The following is a 22,430-nucleotide window of genomic DNA, read 5'->3' as shown; positions in this document are numbered from 1 at the left end:
ATTCCTATAAAAGACATAGGCAGAAGACTTTTTGATATGAATCATGGCAAAGTTTTTCGAATCAGCTTCATAATGCAATGAAAGAAAGAAAGAAAAAATCCAAAGCAAAATAAACAGAGAGTACCTGGTTAATTAAAAGCTTTTTAGCTTTTTCACAGCATAGGAAACCACTGAGAAAATGAAAAGGAACTTACTGCATGGGAGAAAATATTTCCAAATAATATGATCGATAAGGGGTTAATATCCAAAATATATAAGCACCTCATATGATTCAATATCAAAAAGCAATAAAAAAGAGGAAACCTACAGACACATTTTCCTAAAGAAGATATAGATGTCAGTCAAATGAAAAGATGCTCAACATCACTAATCATCAGAGAAATATAAATAAAAGCTACAATGAAATATTACCTCACACATTTCAGAATGGCTATTGCCAAAATGATGACAAATTACAAACACTGGTGAGTATATGGAGAAAAGGGAACACTTGTACACTGGTGGTGTACAGTGGTGCAGTCACTGTGGAAAATAATATGGAGGTTCACCTCAAAACTAAAGATGGAACTACCATGTGATTCAACAATTCCACTGCTGAGTATTTATTCAAAGAAAATGAAAACACTGTTTCAAAAAGACATATGCATCCATATATATATATATATATATATATATACAGCTAAGATATGGAAGCAATCTAAGCATCTTTCAACAGATGAATGAATAAAGAAGATGTTACATACATGTGCACACACACACACACATACACACAGAAATTATACTCAACCAAAAAAAGAATGAAATTTTGCCATTTGTAACAACATGGATGGACTTGAAGGTTATTATGCTTAGTGAAATAATCAGATAAAGACAAACATTGTATGCTATTACCTATATGTGGAATTTAAAAAATAAAACAAACAAATAAATATAACAAAACAGAAAGGACTCATAGATATAGAGAACAAACTAGTAGTTACCAGTGTGAAGAGGGAAGGGTAGAGGGGCAAGACAGGGTAGGGGATTAAGAGGTACAAATTACTATGTATAAAATAGATATGTTACAAGAACATATTGTACAGCACAGGTATTATAGCCAACATTTTCTAGTAACTTTAAATGGAATATAATCTATAAAGAATTTGAATTACTATGTTGTACATCTAAAAGTAATATCATATTGTAAAGCAATTATATCTCAATAGAATTTTAAAAAAAAATACAGTACTATGCAACTGTGGGCTTCTTAGGTGGCATTACTGATAAAGAATCTGACTGCCAATGCAGGAGATGTAAGAGATGCAGGTTTGATCCCTGGGTTAGGAAGATTTCCTGGAGAAGGGAGTGGCAACCCACTCCAGTATTCTTCCCTGGAGATTCCCATGGACAAAGGAGCCTAGTGGGGTACAGTCCATATGGTCGCAAAGAGTTGACATGACTGAAATGACTTAGTATGCATGAAACTTGGTTGTTGAATATGTGGATGCAGAACTTCAGGTATTGAGTGTTGATTGAAAAGGTATATAGGAGTTTTTAACTGTGCAGAGTTTGGCATCCCTAACCCCCACGATGTTTCAAGGTCATCTACACTAGCAAACTGAATTCAACAGCACATTAGAAGGAAAATGCACCATGATTAAGTGGGATTTATAGTTGGGCTGAAAAGTTGGTTGAAAATACACAAATTAATAAATGTGATACACCATATTAATATAATCAAGGATAAAAATCATATGATCCTCTCAACAGATGCACAAAAAAAGCATTTACAAAACTTTTTCATGATAAAAATTCTCAAGAAGTTGTGTATAGAAAACATGTATCTCAGGTCTTCCCTGGTGGTCCAGAAGTTAAGAATCTGCCTGCAAATGCTGGGGACATGGGTTCGTTCCCTGATCCAGGAAGATCCCACATGCCTCAGAGCAACTAACCCTGTGTGCTACAAAAAGAGAAGCCACTGCAATGAGAAGCCTGTGCATTGCAACTACAGAGTAGTCCCCACTCACCACAACTAGAGAAAGCCAGCCCACAGCAATGAAGAACCAGCACAGCCAAAAATAAACAAATAAATCTTTTTTTTTTAAATGAAGACATGTATCTCAACATAATAAGGGCTCCTTATGACAAGTCCAGAGCTAACATAATATTTAATGGTAAAAGGTTTAAATATTTTTCTAAGATTAAGAATGAGTCAAAGGTGCCCATTGTCACTACTTATATTCAGCATAATACTGGAAGTCCTAGCCAGAGCAGTTAGGCAAGGAAAAAAAAAAAGATATTCAAATTGAAAAGGAAGAAGTAAAATTGTCTCTCTTTACAGAAACAGATCTATACATAGAAAATTCTAGACTACCCAAAAACTATTAGAACTAATGAACTAATTTAATAATGTTTCACAATATATTATCAATATACAGAAATCAGTTGCACTTTTATACACTAAAAATAACCTATTTGAAAAAGAAGTAAAGAAAATAAGCCCATTTACAATAGCATTAAAGGCAATAAAATATTCAGAAATAAACTTAACTAATTTGGTAAGAGAACTGTACCCTGGAAACTCTAAGACTTTGGTGAAAGAAATTGAAGAAAGTACAAATAAATGAAAAAAAATCCCATATTCATGGAAGAGAAAAATTAATTTTGTTAAAATGCTCATGCTACTCAAATCCATCTATAGGTTCAATGCAATTTCTATCAAAACTTCAATGGCATTTTTCACAAAAATATTTTAAAAAAATCCTAAAATCTGTAAGGAATCACAAAAGATCACAGACAGCCAAAACAATCTTGAGAAAGAAGAACAAAGAGGGAAGGATCATGCTTCCAGATTTCAAACTGTATCACAAAGCTATAGTAATCAAAGCAGGATGGTATTGGCTTAAAAATAGACACATATACCAGTGGAACAGAGTCAGGAACCAAGAAATAAATCCATGCATATAGTCAACTAATATTTGACAAAGGAGCCAAGAGTACTCCCTGTGAAAAAGATAGTCTCTTAAAAAAATAGTGCTGGAGAAACTGGATATTCATATGTTAAAGAATGAATTTGTACCCTTATACCATTTACACAAATTAAACTTGAAATGCATTAAAGTCTTAAATGTAAGACCTAAACTTTTAAGAGTTACAGAAGAAAATGTAGTGAAATCATTCCTTGACATTGGTCTTGGCAAAGATTTTTTTTATATGACACCAAAAGCACAAACAACTAAAGCAGAAATAAACAAGTGGGACTACATCAAACTAAAAAGCTTTTGCACAGCAAAAGAAACAACAAATTGAGTGAAAAAGACAACCTATAAGGTGGGAGAAAATATTTGTAAACCCTACAGCTGATAAGGGTTAATATCCAAAATAAATAAGGAATTCATACAAGTCAATAGCAAAGCAAAAAAGAAATAATCCAATTAAAATGGTTTAAGAAAGATGCTACCATTCAGAAAACTGGGAACAGAGTATAAAGGATCTCTCTATCTTATTTCTTAGAATCACATGTGAATCTAAAATTATCTCAAGAAGCTTATTTAAAATTTTTTAAAAATGGGTAGAGAACCTGAATAGATATTTTTCCAAAGAAGACATGTACATGGACAATCAATACCTGAAAAGGTGGTCAGAATCACTAATCATCAGAGAAATGGAAAACTAAAAGTACAGTGAGATATGTCACTCTCATCAGAACAAAACAAAACAAAAAAAGCAAAACAAGAGATATCAAGTGCTGGCAAAGAGGTGGGAAAAAAAGGAGCCCTGCTGTACTTCTGATGGGAGTGTAGATTGATATTATCACTATGGAAAACAGTCTGGAGATTCTTCAAAAATAATTAAACATATATCTATCATATGAACCAATAATCCACCTTATGGGCATATATGCAAAGGAAATGAAATCACTATCTTGAAGATAGTCTTTTATATTCATTGCAGTATTATTCACTATAGCCAAGATGTGGACACAACCTAAGTGTATGTCGGTGGAGGAATGGATAAAGAAGTTATGACACACACACACACATACACATACACACAACACAACGGAATATTATTTAGCCTTAAAAATGAAGGGAATCCTGCTACTTGCAACAACATGGATGAGCCTTGAGGACATTAAGCTTACTGGAAAAAAAAAGTCAGAGAGACAAAGAAAAGTAATCTCACTTACACATGTTATCTAAAAAAGAAAACTCATAGAAATAAAGAGTACATTGTGCTGTGTGTGCTTAGTTGCTCAGTCATGTCTGACTCTGCAATCCCATGGACTATAGCCCGCCAGGCTCCAGGCAGTCTCCAGGCAAGAATACTGGAGTGGGTTGCCATGCCCTCATTCAGGGGATCTTCCCAATCCAGACATAAAAACCAGGTCTCCTGCATTGCAGGCAGATTCTTTACCATCTGAACTACCAGGGAAGCCCAAGAATACTGGAGTGGGTAGCCTATCCCTTCTCCAGGGGATCTTCCAGACCCAGGAATCGAACCAGGGTCTCCTGCATTGCAGGTGGATTCTTTATCAACTGAGCTACCAGGGAAGCCCCCAAAGAGTACACTGGTGCTTGCCAGAGGTCAAGGAGTAGGGAAATGGGGATATGTTGCTCAAAGGGTACAAACTTCAAGTTGTAAAGTAGATCTTATGCACAACATTGGGTGACTATAGTTAACAATACTTATGGTATATTTGAAAGTTACTCAGAGAGAAAATCATAAAGATTCTTACCACACACACAGATACACAAAAGGTAACTATGTGAGGTAATGAATGTGTTAAGTAACATTATTATGGTGATCTTTTCACAATATAAATGTACATCCAATCACCATGTTGAACACCTTAAAATTACATAACGTTATATGTAAATTGCATGTCAGTAAACCTGGAAAACTTGATCAATCAGTAATTCATAAAACTAGTAGAAGAAACAAAAAAGTACACTTGAACAACACTATCAACCATGTATTACTGATATGTTGACAAGATGTTGAAAGAAGGAATATCCTGAGGGTATGAATTGAATTTGTGGACTATGGCTACTAATGAATCATGAAGGTGGACAAAATTCCTTATTGACTGTTCAAATAATTAAATCATTAATATGACAGAGAATTTTGTGTAGCAATCTAAAACAGCCCTGGCCAAAGGAGAAGGGTGAATCAGTATGCAAAAGCCAGATGATTAAGAAATCAAACAAAGCACAAAACAAGGCACAGAGGAAATGACAGAAAAGCAACATTTAAAGAAATACTCTCAATAATTGAACAGGAAGATTTGGAGAAGAATCTTTAGTTCTTATTGTCATGGAATACCTAGCTCACTTAAGGAAGTGAAGCTATATCTTGGATATGCTAAGAACTATCTCTGCTGCAGAGATAGGAGAGAAGGAGTTGTGGGTGCATGAATGATTAACAATAAAAGCTTAAAGAAAGAAAGCAACTGAGGAAATGGAGAAAATGGAATGTGAGAAATACTAAGGAGAAATATTAAGAACAAGTTATGTTGATTTGCTATGGGAAGTAAGAGAACGAGTCTAAAATAAATCTCAGACTTCTTTTTGGGTATATGGGAGATGCTGTTACTTTGAGAACACACTTGAGAAACAAAAGTGTAGGAGGAGGGAAAAATGGAAAAGAGAGAAAGGTGATGAGTACAATCTTGGTGAGATGGCATTTGAAATATACATACCCAACATTCATCTCAATACAGCTTAAGCTAGAGATCTGGATAGATAATCTAATAGAAATAAATAGAAGTATTTGAGATTCATCCATAGATAGATTTTAAGAATTTCTGTGGATGAAGTAAGCCAGGAAAAGTATATAAGCAATTGGAATGGACAGAATGCTAGGAAGAGTGAGAGTAAAGTGGAAAATGAATTGGATAAGAGCAGATAGAAAGATGGAAGAAAAGAAAATCAAAGAAAACTGATGTAGCATGCAAAGGATGAGAGAATTAGGAAAGCAATCTTCCATTGTTTCAAATGACACAGGGAAAGCTAGAGTTGGAAACATAGTTCTTAAAATTTGGTCCATGGGTACCTCAGAGTCTCTAAGAATATCAGTGGTTTTATGAAGTCAAAACTATTCCCATAATAATACTAATATTTTATTTGCTGTTTTCACTGTGTGGTTACATGCTGCAAAATAATGGTGAGTAAAACTGTTGATTTGTTGTTGTTCAGTCACTTATGCGTATCTGACTCTTTGAGGCCCCATCGACTGAAGAACACCAGGCTGATACCTTAGCATGAAGTCAAGCTAGTGATACTGAATTGTAAAAGTAGTCCTTGTATTGCTTACCACCACATACTTTCAGGGGGGAAAAAGAGCCAATCTTACTTAAGAATGTCTTTAATGAAGCAGTAGAAATAAATATTAATTTTATGAAATTTTGACCCTAAAGCTCAACATTCAGAAAATGAAGATCATGGCATCCGGTCCCATCACTTCATGGGAAATAGATGGGGAAACAGTGGAAACAGTGTCAGACTTTATTTTGGGGGGCTCCAAAATCACTGCAGATGGTGATTGCAGCCATGAAATTAAAAGACGCTTACTCCTTGGAAGAAAAGTTATGACCAACCTAAAATAGCATATTGAAAAGCAGAGACATTACTTTGCCGACTAAGGTCCATCTAGTCAAGGCTATGGTTTTTCCTGTGGTCATGTATGGATGTGAGAATTGGACTGTGAAGAAGGCTGAGCACCGAAGAATTGATGCTTTTGAGCTGTGGTGTTGGAGAAGACTCTTGAGAGTCCCTTGGACTGCAAGGAGATCCAACCAGCCCATTCTGAAGGAGATCAACCCTGGGATTACTTTGGAAGGAATGATGCTGAAGCTGAAGCTCCAGTACTTTGGCCACCTCATGCGAAGAGCTGACTCATTGGAAAAGACTCTGATGTTGGGAGGGGTTAGGGGCAGGAGGAGAAGGGGATGACTGAGGATGAGATGGCTGGATGGTATCACTGACTTGATGGACGTGAGTCTGAGTGAACTGTGGGAGATGGTGATGAACAGGGAGGCCTGGCGTGCTGTGATTCATGGGGTTGCAGAGTTGGACACGACTGAGTGACTGAACTGAACTGTACTGAATAATCCATGTGATGAAATGGAAGTATACATAGAGCACTTCTGCTGCATATTGACATAAGACAGTTGCTTTGTGGAAAAGCACTTCAGCAATTGTTAGAATTGGAAGATGAACTAGCCTTTTTTCCCATGGAATAACATTTTCATTTGAAAGAATGACTGCAAGACACACTAGAGTTATTCATACTTGGATAACTGGCAGATATTTTCTCAAAGATGGATGAGTTGAATCTGTTGTGTCAAGCAAAAAAGAAATGGTATGTGCTACCATGATAAAGCTTGAGCTTTCAGGTGAATATTGGAACTTTGGGAAACTTGTATCTGTCCAGGAAAGCGTGATACTTTCTCTATGTTTAGAGTGCTTTCTGATAAGATTGGTAGGAATTATTAATGCATGTGATTTTTGGTATTGTATTAACATTTTAAAAATGTACACAACTCAGTGAAATAATTTTCCAAAATATCTACACTTGATGTTATTAAAGAAAGCATGGATAAAATATTTTTCAAAATGCAAGACAGATTAGTGGATTTTAATGTAACAGCATATGAAAAGTTCAGTGATATGGCTTCCGATTCCACATTGCAACTAAACTTAAGAAACTACCACTTACTGAATTTTAGCGTAGTGTCAAAAAAAATAGTGTTTACTATTATCTGAAAACATTATTAAAACATTTCACTGTATTGAAGCTATCTATCTCTAATTAGGTTATACATTTTATTCACATAATTTAACCAAAGCAGCTCATTACAGCAGATTAGATGCAGCAGCAAAGATGAGAATCTGTCTTCTAAGCCAAAAGATAAAGAGATCTGAAAAAAGTTTGACAATGCTACTCTATTCACTAATTTCATTTCTTTGGAAAATATAGCTATTTTTCATAGAGCTATGTTATTTATGTTAACATGTATTAGGTTTAGCATTTTTAAATAAATCCACACATAATTTAAATTTTTCTCAATTTTAATTTATAGACAGATATGTATCTATTTTTAAATAGATATAATTCATATAAACAAAAGTTCTTTGGGGTCTTCAATAACATTTAAGTGTGTACAGAAATCCTGAGACCAAACACCTTGATAAGTAACAATTATTTAATAAATGATTAAGAAGTCACTGAACTGTGAACTCCCTGATGTTCAAGCTGGTTTTAGAAAAGGCAGAGGAACCAGAGATCAAATTGCCAACATCTGCTGGATCATGGAAAAAGCAAGAGAGTTCCAGAAAAACATCTATTTCTGCTTTCTTGACTATGCCAAAGCCTTTGACTGTGTGGATCACAACAAACTGTGGAAAATTCTGAAAGAGATGGGAATACCAGACCACCTGACCTGCCTCTTGAGAAATCTGTATGCAGATCAGGAAGGAACAGTTAGAATTGGACATGGGACAACGGACTGGTTCCAAATAGGAAAAGGAGTCCATCAAGGCTGTATATTGTCACCCTGCTTATTTAACTTCTATGCAGAGTACATCATGAGAAACGCTGGACTGGAGGAAACACAAGCTGGAATCAAGATTGCCCAGAGAAATATCAATAACCTCAGATATGCAGATGACACCACCCTTATGGCAGAAAGTGAAGAGGAGCTAAAAAGCCTCTTGATGAAAGTAAAAGAGGAGAATGAAAAAGTTGGCTTAAGCTCAACATTCAGAAAACAAAGACCATGGCATTCGGTCCCATCACTTCATGGGAAATAGATGGGGAAACAGTAGAAACAGTGTCAGAATTTATTTTGGGGGGCTCCAAAATCACTGCAGATGGTGACTGCAGCCATGAAATTAAAAGACGCTTACTCCTGGGAAGGAAAGGTATGACCAACCTAGATAGCATATTGAAAAGCAGAGACATTACTTTGCCGACTAAGGTCCGTCTAGTCAAGGCTATGGTTCTTCCTGTGGTCATGTATGGATGTGAGAGCTGGACTGTGAAGAAGGCTGAGCGCTGAAGCATTGATGCTTTTGAAGTGTGGTGTTGGAGAAGACTCTTGAGAGTCCCTTGGACTGCAAGGAGATCCAACCAGTCCATTCTGAAGGAGATCAACCCTGGGATTTCTTTGGAAGGAATGATGCTGAAGCTGAAACTCCAGTACTTTGGCCACCTCATGCGAAGAGTTGACTCATTGGAAAAGACTGATGCTGGGAGGGATTGGGGGCAGGAGGAGAAGGGGACGACCGAGGATGAGATGGCTGGATGGCATCACTGACTCGATGGACGTGAGTCTGAGTGAACTCCGGGAGATGGTGATGGTCAGGGAGGCCTGGCGTGCTGCGATTCGTGGGTTCGCAAAGAGTCAGACACAACTGAGTGACTGAACTAGAACTGGAAGAAGTCACTAATGAATTCACAAAGATTGTTTCAGTAGAGTGACAAAGTTGCAAGATTAATTCTTATGAGATAGATTACAGATAGTGATAAGGAGGACATGAGAGTGACTATATAATAAGATTGCTGTATGGTCTGAGAGATAGCGTGGCCATAACCTAGAAAGTATTTTTTTTTTAATTCAGTTGTTTATTTCTTCTAAATTTATAAACAGACCCCTATCAAAATACAAACAAGCTTTTAAAATGGAAGTAAAGTTAATGTTAAAGCTCATAGGGAAAATTAAACATCTTGGAATTTCTAAGCAAGTTCTGAAAAGCAAGAGCAATGAATGGTGATTAATTATATCAGATGATAACATTTATTATAAAACTTTCATAATTAAAACAGTGTGGAATTAGCACATAAAGAGACACACTAATAGGATAGAATATAAACTTCAGAGATAGGCCCAGATATGTAAGAAAATTTCACATGCTATAAAGATGGCATCATATATCAGAGTAGATCGACTTTTTGAGTAACAAGCCTGAGACAAATGAATGGTTATATGGAAGGAGATAAAATTAAATGGTTGTCCCAGTGCACCAGCCCCAAGCATCATAAATTTACATTAAAAACAATTAAATGGATATCTCACCACAGACAAACATTAACTCCAAATGGATTGGGGGCCTAAATGCAAAAAAAATGAGGAAAACATGAGTAATTTATTATTTAACCTGACTATGAGAAGAGAATATATAACTATACCTGAACATAGTAAGGAAATTTGATTGATAAAATGAACTGCAAAATAATAATAATAATTTTGCTTGGCAAAAACACCATGCGATATAGCAATAGCAAATATATTATTTTCATTTACATGTGAAATGTGTATTATTTTTTATGTAAAAAGAGTTTCAAAATTGAGAAATAAAGATATGAAAAACAGAACACACTTTGTGAAAAACTGAATTAATAGTGACAAACATGAAAACAAGCTCAACTTCAGCTATAATAGAATGTTAAAACTGTACTTAGATAACGTATCTCACCTATTAGATTGGCAAAAATTTAAAGTTTTAAACTATACTTCGTTAACAAGATTTTGGGCAAATCCACTTTCTTAGAAGTAAAAAAAAATAGCTCAACCCCTAGTGAAATGTATATGTGTACATTTATCTCTTGATAAATCAACTCTGCTTCTTGGAATTTTTGCTGAAATTAAACTTCCAAAAATATGAAGCACAACAGAGTTAGAAAGAGAATGGTATGAACATTATTTCTGGTGGAATTATTGGTAATTGCAAAATATTAGAAACAACTTAAATACTCACATTACACAGGAGACTGATTAAATAAATTATAATATATCTGTAAAATACAGTCCTAATGAGTATTAGAAAAAATAATTAAAGAGTGTATAAATCATTTACATGATATCTGGGTTTACATCTACCATCTTCCTATGAATTGATAGAGAGTGATTCCCAGGACATATTACCAAGTAAAGAACAGCAAAGTGTTAACATGTATGTAATATTTTATCTTTTATTTAAGAAAGGATAAACAGAAATATATATAGTTTTTTTTTTTGCAAAAATAAACTTCAAAATATATTCCGGAAATCAGTGAATGGGTTAACCAAACATGAAAAGAAAGAGTGACATTTCTCTGAATATACTATTTGCATACTTTTGACTTTGGGGACATTATATTAAGGTGTTTTTTTCTTTTTAAGTTTGTACATATTAAAAACCTCTGAGGTTTTATGTATTAAAAAACAAAGGCAACAAGATAGGAATAAATCAATACTGAATGCATACAGAAACCAAAACAATCCCTAACTGTAAAGAATTGGTAACAGAACCACATAGAAGAAAAAAATTCATCCTAATTCTGGCAGTTTGGACACAGAGCTTTGATCTATATCCTCAGTGGGAAACATTCTAAAGACAGAAAATATTGTAATGCAATTTTAAACATAGCATTTTATTTATTGAGTGGTATGAAGATAAGAATTCTGAAATGAATTTTTGTATTGTAGGATTTAGAAAATATAAATAATAAATAAATATATTGATGCTTTTGAGGACCACATTACTCACTGTGAGAAAAATGAGGAATAACAAGGAATTGGGAAAGTAGTCGAAGAGTCTTGTGTTACTGGATAGGAATTAAAGGCATAGATGTATAGAAGTAACTATATCCTAGTAGCAATGACTATACCAAGATTTCTTATTGGTTTATAAAACATTTGACCACTAAATAAAAGGGGGGGTTCCTTGTATGAAATAACTGATTGCAAAACTGGGACATGGAAAAGAAAGGGTAAACCTGGTAAAATCAATGGCAGGAAGTAAGGAAATGCTCAAAGTACTGATGGGACATATCAAAAGGGTTCTCATTGGACAAATCTGGGATGACTTGAGCATCAAAATAATTAAGAATAGGAATGAATTAAGTTATACTGATTACAAAAGAATTCAGGAGTCTTTACCAATACAAATAAATGAATAACAAAGTGGGCAAGAAAATCCTTCCTTACATTATGCCAACTAATAAAGGAAGAAAGAATAATAAAGTGAGAAAAATTATCAGTCTACAATCACATAATAATAAATGGTTCAGAGATGAGTCATCAGTGGATTCTAAGTCCATTGGGTCAAAGCTTATTGGGAGATAATTTCTTAATTTAAAAATATATGTAGATTTTTCTACTTACCTTTTGGTAAACATTTCTATTTCATTTGAATTTGAATCACTTTATGACTCCAACACTTGAAATTTATTGAGAATTAATTTATGGTCAAATATATGGTCAATTTTGAGAAATATTTCTTATGTAAATGACAGAAATATGTATTTTTCACTTGTCAACGAGTTCAGCTTTTTTTATTGTCCTCATACAATCACTGAAAAGTGTGTGTTAAAATCTTATACCATGATTTCAGATTTGTCTGTGTACAATTCTGTCCATTTTTGACTTAGTAATGTTGAGGCCATATTATTACACATATACATGTTTATTATGCTGTGTCTTCCAAATGAATTAAATCCTTCATCATTATGAAGTAACTTTTCTTTAAAATTATTATTTTTTGCTGAAAAATATATATTGGTAAATTGTTAACATAGCTGCACAGTCTTTCTATTGGTTAGTGCTTTTGTGGATTACCTTTTTAATCCTTTACTTTCCTTATGATTTGTATATGCTTCTTATAAACACATAGATTATTTTTTCAACTCTTGTCTGAGAGTCTTAGAATATTTACTTCCATTTATAATGAATATAACTATGGATATATTTGGTTTTAATTCTGCCACCTTAGATGTTTCTATATTTTGCCACCTGATTTGTATTTCTTTTCTTTTAATATTTTATTGCCTCCTTTTGGATTTATTATATTATTCTCTAATATTTTTCTATAAATTTGGAAGTTAAACATTTCTTTTCTATTAGTGATTACCTTTCAATGGACATGTTATACTTAGTCATCAAAGCTTAATATTAAATATTGTTTTTATTTTTCTCCTAGAAAATGAAAGATTTACTTTCAACCCTCTGTTCTTATATGCTGTTGTTTTGTGAACTTTAGTTTCATTAATACATTGAGCTCCATAAAAATTATCATTATTGTTTTATAAGTCAATGTTTATGTTTAACTTCACAATTACCATTTGTATTTCATTTCGTCACTTCCTGCATCTCCAGCCTTCCATTTGTGGCCATTTGTTTGAAGAATATCCTTTATTATTTTGTTAAGTAGGAGTCTGCTTTTGTCATGTTCTCTTAGTTTTTGCTTGTCTGATAACATCTTTATTTCACTTTGATTCTTGAGTGATTCTATAATTTTGCTGAATATATGATTCTAATTTATCATTCACTTTTTAAAAACTTTATTTTGTATTGCGGTATAGCTGATTAATAATGTGATAATTTCAGATGATCAGTGAAGGGACTCAGTTATACATATATCAGTTATACATATATTGACACTACCATTTGAAGGGTAGTGTTGAAGGTAGTGTTGAACAGTGGTTCTCACTGTTGTTGAGAAGGCATTCATCCATCTTATTGTTGCTTTATTGAACTGAACCTGAACATTTTTTCTTTAAGGTTGATTTATATTTTCTCTTTTTCTGCAGTGTCACTATGATGGTTCTAAATATGGACTGCTTTTTATTCATTCTGCTTGAGACTTGTTGAGCTCTTTAAATATGAGTAACTGTGCCGTGTCTTTCATCAATTTGAAAAGCCATTATTTCTTCAAATCTTGCTTTCCTACCATTCTTTTCTCACCTTGTGGAACTCTTCTAATTTTATACTATCTGTCTATTATCTTCTTATTTTCTCTTTTATAACCTTCCAATTTTCCTTGATTCATTCATCACAGTTTCCTGTAACTGACATCCAGTAATGCTCTCTTAGCCTTCTCGTCCAGTAATGCTTTCTCTTGTCTAATCTGCCTTTGAGTTCTAAAGTTTTCATGTTAATGCTTAAGTTCCACATTTTCTCATTGTTTACTGATTGTATCTTAAATGTCATGCTTTATAGTTTGCATTTTCTTGCTGATATATTTAAGTTCAGCTTATAATTTTCATGTGCTGTGCTATGCTTAGCCTCTCAGTTGTGTCTGACTCTTTGTGACCCTGTGGACTGTAGCCTGCCAGGATCCTCTGTCCATGGGAAGTCTCCAGGCAGGAATACTGGAGTGGGTTGCCATGTCCTCCTCCAGGGGTTCTTCCCAACCCAAGGATCAAACCCAGGTCTCCCACATTGCAGGTAAATTCTTTACCATCTGAGCCACCAGGGAAGCCCAAGAACACTGGAGTGGTTAGCCTATACGTTCTTTCAGGGGATCTTCCCGACTCAGGAATTGAACCGGGGTCTCATGCATTGCAGGCAGATTCTTTACCAGCTGAGCTACCAGGGAAGCTCTAATTTCCATGTGCACACTACAAACAAAACACACTGTCTTGTTTTCTTATTTCTTCTTTTCCAGTGACTCCTTCCAATGAAGGACTGATGTTGAAGCTGAAACTCCAATACTTTGGCCTCCTGATGTAAAAATTGACTCATTGGAAAAGACCCTGATGCTGGGAAAGATTGAAGGCAAGACGATAAGGGGACAACAGAGGATAAAACGGTTGAATGGCATCCCCAACTCAATGGACATGAGTTTGAGCAAGTTCCGGGAGTTGGGGATGGACAGGGAAGCCTGGCATGCTGCAGTCCATGGGGTCGCAAAGAGTCTGACATGACTGAGCAACTGAACTGAACTGATATGGTTCACGTTGTCTCATTTCTTCATGTGCCTATTTATCATTGTATTTCAGTTACAGGAATTAAAAATAATTGAAAGAAACAATTTCAAACCTAGGATTTTTTTTTTTTTTTGCTTCCATCAAGAAAATTAGAAAGGTCAAGAATATGAAATTACTTTATTCCAATTTCCAGGCTCAATATTTTTTCGGTTACATAGGTGACTTGAACGAAGCCTGAACTCCATGTCAACGGTGGTTTAATTCTGCTTCATCTGTATTTCTAGTGTACAGGCCTTTGGGATCCAAAAATAAGCTCAAGTTGGTTTACCTTTGCCAGGCTCATGAGATTAGAATGAGCTTCTCAACCTGTTATCACATCTTTAGGTTTGCAAATGCTTCATTAGCAGACATTATCCAAAAGTCATACTCATTTTTCTGGATTTCTGTCTTTCTGGATGTCTCACTATTTTATTATCTTCTCAATGCTTATAATTTTTTTCCATATTTTTATTGTCTTTAGCACAAGAATCTGTCTAAATTACCCAGGCTGTAATTGTTGGAAGCTAATACTTTTTGTAATTATTAGAAAGTAATTGATGCTTTTGAACTGTGGTGTTGGAGAAGACTCTTGGAGTCCCTTGGACTGCAAGGAGATCCAGCCAGTCAATCCTAAAGGAAATTAGTCCTGAATATTCATTGGAAGGACTGATACTGAAGTTGAAATTCCAATACTTTGGCCACTTGATGTGAAGAACTGACTCACTGGAAAAGACCCTGATGCTGGGAAAGATTGAAGGTGGGAGAAGGGGATGACAGGATGAGATGGTTGGATGACATCACCGACTTGATGGACATAAGTTTGAGTAAGCCCCGGGAGTTGGGAGCCTGGCATGCTGCAGTCGATGGGGTTGGAAAGAGTTGGACATGACTGAGCAACTGAACTGAACTGAATGCGTCTAATATTCTGATTTAATTTAGCTGTGTATTTCTTTTGTAAGCACCATAAGAACTAGCATCTTCCTAGAGAAGCTCTTCAGGATGGAGATGGTAAAAATCTGAAAACCTTTGAACATGTAGTTCAAATTGTGTATATAGGTTCACTTTCCTTTCTGGGAGATGTTTCATTGCTTCTTATCTAAAGATGTGTGTGTGTGTAGCCACCTATAATAGAACAATCTTAAAACTAAAATTTACTTTATCAATAAACCCAGAGTCAAAAATCTTTCGATGATATCAGAAACATAGTCTTGATCTTGTAAAATTTACTGGAATCTTTTACAGAAACATAACTTTGAAGAATTATTTAATATAAAAATGGATTATAAAAGCCCTTATATACCAATCAGTTAAATTCTGTGACTTGAATATTAGTGGTCCATCACTTCACAGCAAATAGATGGGAAAACAATGGAAACAGTGAGAGACTTTAATTTTTTGGGCTCCAAAATCACTGCAGATGGTGACTGCAGCCATGAAATTAAAAGATGCTTAATCCTAGGAAGAAAAGCTATGACCAACCTAGACAGCATATTAAAAACCAGAGACATTACCTTGCCAAGAAAGGTCTATCTAGTCAAAGCTATGGTTTTGCCAGTAGTCATGTATGGATGTGAGAGCTGGACTATAAAGAAAGCTGAGCACTGAAGAATTGATGCTTTTGAACTGTGGTGTTGGAGAAGACTCTTGAGAGTCCCTTGGCCTGCAAGGAGATCCAACTAGTCCATTCTAAAGGAAGTCAGTCCTGAATAGTCATTGGAAGGACTGATGCTGAAGCTGAAACTCCAACACTTTGGCCACCTGAAGTGAAGAAGTGACTCATTGGAAGAGACCCTGATGCTGGGAAAGACTGAAGACAGGAGCAGAAGGGGATGACAGAAGATGAGATGGCTGGATGGCATCACTGACTCAATGGACGTGAGTCTGAGTGAACTCCGGGAGTTGGTGATGGACAGGGAGGCCTGGCGTGCTGCGTCCATGGAGTTGCAAAGAGTCTGACATGACTGAGCAACTGAACTGACTGACTGAACTGAAGGTATGCATATTTTAAATATAAGCAATAAGATGATCATTTCTCTCCTATCAACCTCCCCTGAATCTTCAAAGAAACCAATAGATGTTTTTCCTTTTGTATAACCAGAATTCAAAGATATATTTAAAAACAAGGGGTAAATAGTATATTTTAAGTAGATTAACGGCATAAATTTAGGCATGTTTACTTTGTGAAGATTTGTATTGCACTATAAAATTTTCTACTGGAGATATACAGTTAGAATAGAAATGTTAAGATTAATATTCTGGGATAGATTTATCTTTTCCAAGATTTAAATGCTCTATTTTAAAAATTTAGACTTTGCCATATATTTTTGTCATCTTCAAATCATTTTAAATATCTCAGTTATGCGTCTGTGTTGCAGAATTCATTGGCACTTTGACTCACAAAATAATTAGCAGCATAAACGGAAACTTTACTTTTGCATATTCATATGCTTTATATTTCTTTCATTATTGTTAACCTAAATATCAGATAAATAGGTTAAGAATAATCATTAACTAGAAGAATCCCGATTAAACGCAAATGTTACCAGTCGACGTCTGTACGTTGTTCACAGTACATAATCCGAAAGTATTGAGCATAGCCGCTGCAATTCTACTGGCCAAGAAAGTTAATTACCTAAAGAAATTGCCCAAACAATAGCAATCTTCATGATGGCCTTAGTCCGTGAATTGAAACGGCTATGCTCAATAGGATTACGTATTGCTACATACCGATCCAGCGAAATAGCGCAGAGGTGCATGATGGACGCTGTAGAAAATAAAACATCTAAAGAAATCCAGACGGGGCACAAATATCTAGGTAGTGGCCAGACATAATCTGAAAGAGAACAGAGAGAAGACAAGAATAACATGTTATGCAAATTATACCGACTATAGTTTCAGTCTATTTTTTCGCATGATCTAAATTTTTAAAAGGAAGGGAAATTTGGTACGCATTGTTTGTCCATAGTAATGATGATGACAATAACAATAACGCATTCAGTGTTACATATATTATTTTTTATTGAGGTAAAACTTACTTATCATAAAATTTACCATTTTAAATTGTACAATCCTGAAGCATTTAGTCCATTCACATCATCATGCAACCATCCCCTCTTTCTAGTTCTAAAACATTTCATCATTGCAAAAGGAAACTGCTACCCATTAAGCAGTCACTCTCCATTTTCCCATTTTTTGTCCCCCTCCCTGTCCCCCTCCCCAGCCCCTGAAAATTTCTTATTTGCTTTTTATCTCTTGAATTTAGCTAATCTGGGTATTTCATATAATCAGAATCATACAGTAGGCAACCTTTTGTGTCTTTCTTCACTTAACACAGTATTTTTTTAAAAATTTTATTATTATTATTATTTACTTTACAATATTGTATTGGTTTTGCCATACATCAACATGAATCTGCCACAGGTATACAGGTGTTCCCAATCCTGAGCCCCCCTCCCACCTCCCTCCCCATACCATCCCTCTGGGATTAAGGTTCTTCCATTTTGTAGCTTCTATCAATACTTCATTCTTTTCTATCACTGATGCTCTTATCAGTTGAGATTTCTTTGGATGCTCTTGTAAATTGAATTGTTTTCTCAATTTCGTTTATGATTTTCTCATTTCTCCTGTATAGAACTCTAATTAATTTTCATGTATTAATCTTGTATCCTCCAACTTTGCTGAATTCATTTATTAGATCTATACTTTTATGTGTGGGTTTTTTAGGATATTCTATATGAAAGATCATGTCACCTGTGAAAAGTGGTAATTTTATTTTTTCTTTTCCAGTTTTCATCTGCCTTTTATTTTCTTTCTTGTTTGATTTCTCTAGATAGAATTTCCAGTGCAATGTTAAGTGTAAGTAGTGAAAGCAAATGTCTTGTCTTTTTCCTGATCTTAAAGAGTAATCTTTCATTCTTTCATTATTGAGTCAGATGTTAACTGTGGGTTTTTCATAAATGCCCTTTATTGTGTTGAGGAAGTTTCCTTTTATACCCAGTTTGTTGCATGTTTTTATCATGAAAAAGTGATGGTTTGCTAAATGCCTTTTCTCTATCAGCAGAGATGATCGTGTGCTTCTCTTACCTTTATTGTATTAATGTGATGTATTACATTAATTGACTTTTATATGCTGAGCCATCTTTCATTCCTGGGATAAGTCACACTTGGTCATGGTGTATAATATGATGCCAAATTTAGTTTGCTTTTATTTTGTTGAGGATTTTTTGCATCTATATTCAAAAGTGACATTGGTCTATACTTGTCTTTTGTTGTAATCTGGCTTTGGTATCTGGATAATGCTGATCTCATAGAATGAGTACATTTGTTCCCTCATCTTTTATTTTGTAGGAGTTTGAAAAATACTGGTGTTAATTCTTTTTTAAATGACTGATAAAATTTTCCAGTGGAGCCATCTGGTCCAGGACTTGTCTTGCTGGCGGGTTTTTTGATTATTGATAAAATGTCTTTACTTGTTATCAGAGTCTTTATTTCTTCTTGAGACACTTTTAGTAGTTTGCATGTTTCTAGGAATTTGTTCAATTTAGGTTATGTGGTTTGTTGGAGTACAATTGTTCATTTATTATTTTATAATTCTTTTAATTTCTCTAAGTTCAGTCATAATGCCCCTCACCACTTTCATTTTTAATTTTAGAAATTTGTGTCTTCTCTCTTTTTTTCATAGTATTTTTAGTTGAGGGTTTATCAATTCTGTTGACTGTAATGTGCCTTAAATCTCAATTTCTCCATTTTTTGAAGTAGAGTTTATAGTTTTGCCATATACAGAATTCTTGATTGACAGAATTTTTGTTGTTGTTGCATGCTTTAAATATGCAATCTCACTGCCTTCTGGCCCCCATAGTTGCTAAAGAGAAATTCATTATTAATCTTATTAAAGATCCTGTATAATTTTGACCATAATGTCTTGGTGTGGATCTCTTGAAATAATATATGTTTATAGAGTTCATTGAGCTTCTTATACATGTAGTTTCATATCTTTCCTCAAAGTGCGGAAAATTTTGGCCAATAGTTCCTTAAATTTCTTTCTGCATGTTTTCCCCCTTCTCCTCCTCTTCTGGCACTATCATTATGCATGTGTTAGTAAACTTGATAGTGCCTCACGTGTCTCTAGGGTGCTGTTCATTTTCCTTCATCTTTTCTCTTTCTTCTCACACTGGATGATCTCAATCGATCTGTCTCAAAGTTCTTCAATTTTTCCTTCTTTTTTCTCAGTTCTGCAGTTGAATGAGTCTAGTAAATTAACTTCAGTTTTTGTATTTTTCGTCCTCCAAATTTCTATTTATTTTTATAATTTATATTCCTTTATTGCTATTCTTTGTTGAGATGACATTTTCCTTATTTCCTTTGGTTCTTTGTCCATGGTTTCCTTTGGCTATTTGAGCATTTTGAGAGTTGATTTAAAGCCTGTCTATTTAAGTCTAATGCCTAGGCTTCCTCAGTATCATTTTCTTCTTTTTTTTAACTATGAAGGAATCATACTTTCTAGTTTCTTTGCATTCTTCTTACCTTTGATGAAACTTGAATACTTTGAACTTTATAATGTGGCAACTCAAGAATTTAGATTTTTTCCCCTAGACATGCATGGTTCAGAGGTCAACTAGAGATATAAGCAGAGTTTATGGTTCCCCAGAGAAGAATCTGTGGTTCATTCTATCTCTATCCTTTCCTAGATTCTCCCTCAACTTTTAGTTTTGAGATTTTCTCAAACTCTGTCTTCAGTTCCTCTGAGCTACTAAAACTACAGATTTTTGGGAAGTTTAGTATTTCACCTGGCATAGACTGCATCTTCCTCTTTGGCTAATAAGTCATGAAATGTGTAAACTCAACCAGTGTTGTTCACTTCTTCCAAGTCTTAAGAAACCCCAGAATCTTTGTTTTAGGTTTTTCTCCAGCACGTTTAGAGTTATTTTTGTATTGTGTTTAGAATTGATGGGCTTGCCTGATAGCTCAGTTGGTAAAGAATCCTCCTGCAATGCAGGAGACCCTGGCTCAATTCCTGGATCGGGAAGGTCCTCTGGAGAAGGGATAGGCTACCCACTTCAGTATTCTTGGGCTTTCCTTTTGGCTCAGCTGGTAAGAATCCACCTGCAGTGTGGGAGACATGAGTACAGTCCCTGGGTTGGGAAGATCCCCTGGAGATGGGAAAGGCTACCCACTCCAGTATTGTGGCCTAGAGAATTCCATGGACTGTGTAGTCCAAGGGGTTGCAAAGAGTCAGACGGGACTGAGAGACTTTCACTTTCACTTTCCACTGGCAATTCCAGAAGTGTAACTAACAACCATTAGAATTCAAGGAGCAAAACAAAGAAATCAAAGAAGTTATTAAGAATTATTCTAAACAAAATATTGATGAATGTTCATTTCTGTTCATCATTATCTTGTAATCTCCTCAGATTGTATCTACCCAGAAGTTGATTATATTGAGGGTTTGTTTATTCTCAACCTGTTCCATTTGTAGAAATTCAGTTCAGTTCAGTTCAGTCGCTCAGTCATGTCCAACTCTTTGTGACCCCATGGACTGCAGCACGCCAGGCCTCCTTGTCCATCACCAACTCCTGGAGTTTACTCAAACGCATGCCCATTGAGTCAGTGATGCCAGAAATTACTTTTCCAATTTTGTTTCAAATACACAAGTATCACCTGACTGTCATTATGTGGAGAATTTTGTTTCTATAACCACTGGAATATAAGACGCATTAAGTCAATGTTGTTCTCTGTGTTTTATTTTTCTACTATTTAATTCATGATACATAGGTGCATGGCACAAAGCAGGTACTCAATAAATATTTGTTAAATTTGTAAATGAATATATCCCCCTCAACAGATTATAACATCACCCTAAATCCAACTTCATCATGCTGTGCTGTGCTTAGTTACTCAGTCATGCCCAACTCTTTGGGACCCCATGGAGTTAATCCTCAAGACTTCTCTGTCCATGGGGATTCTCCTAGCAAGCATACTGGAATGGGTTTCCATGCTCTCTTCCAGGGGATCTTCTCAACCCAGGGATTGAGCCCAGGTCTCTTATGTTGCAGGTTGATTCTTTACTGTCTGAGCCACCAGGGAAGCCCAAGAATACTGGAATGGGTAGCCTATCCCTTCTCCAGAGGGCCTTCTCAACTCAGGAATCAAATCAGGGGCTCCTGCATTGCAGGTGGATTCTTTATCAGCTTGGCTCTCAGGGAAGCCCCAACTTCATCATATGCCAATATACATTCTCAGTAAGGTGCAGATCCACTCTGCAGATCCACTGTCTAGTCAGTTCTCAGTTCTCAGCAATTACACATTTAATAATGGCAAAAATGGCAACAGCTATTACACAGTATCTTATACCAAGCACAGTGTTAGCAGTGTTAGTTAGGTACTTCAGTTTTAGTTCTATTCCATAGAGCTGTAGTGTCAACTCTATTACCCTACAGTGTGAGGAAAATGTGTCTCGAAGTCTCAGACTTGTTCAAGTCTACAGATTTTTGCTCCAAATCTGACTTTTTTTCCCCCCAAACACAAAGGTACTTCCTATCACCATACACTATTTATTAAATAATAAATACAATTGTTTTTTTTTAAACAATACAGGACAATATTTCTTATGCAGGTTTTTCAAGAAGTCTACTTCCAAACCTGTAAGACAGCAAAATCCAAAAACAAAGGGAATGAACAAGCACCTAAAGTAAAACCTATCCCAAAGATAGCAATATCAGAAT

At 35.2% G+C, this 22,430-nt stretch overlaps 1 protein-coding gene across 1 annotated transcript in view; it reads right to left on the bottom strand.

Annotated features, from left to right (window-relative positions):
- HTR2C (5-hydroxytryptamine receptor 2C) overlaps positions 1-22,430 on the bottom strand; it is a 141,446-nt gene that overhangs the window by 55,655 nt on the left and 63,361 nt on the right. The window contains exon 3 of the mRNA XM_040265115.1: positions 17,342-17,542. Within this exon, the coding sequence (XP_040121049.1) occupies positions 17,342-17,542 (201 nt within the window). The remainder of the gene's footprint in view (positions 1-17,341; positions 17,543-22,430) is intronic.

The sequence above is a fragment of the Oryx dammah genome, unplaced genomic scaffold (assembly GCF_014754425.2).
Source record: "Oryx dammah isolate SB20612 unplaced genomic scaffold, SCBI_Odam_1.1 HiC_scaffold_23, whole genome shotgun sequence".
Taxonomy (NCBI): Eukaryota; Metazoa; Chordata; class Mammalia; order Artiodactyla; family Bovidae; genus Oryx; species Oryx dammah.
The sequence above is the reverse complement of the archived record's forward strand: the minus strand, read 5'-3'. Positions and strand labels throughout refer to the sequence as shown.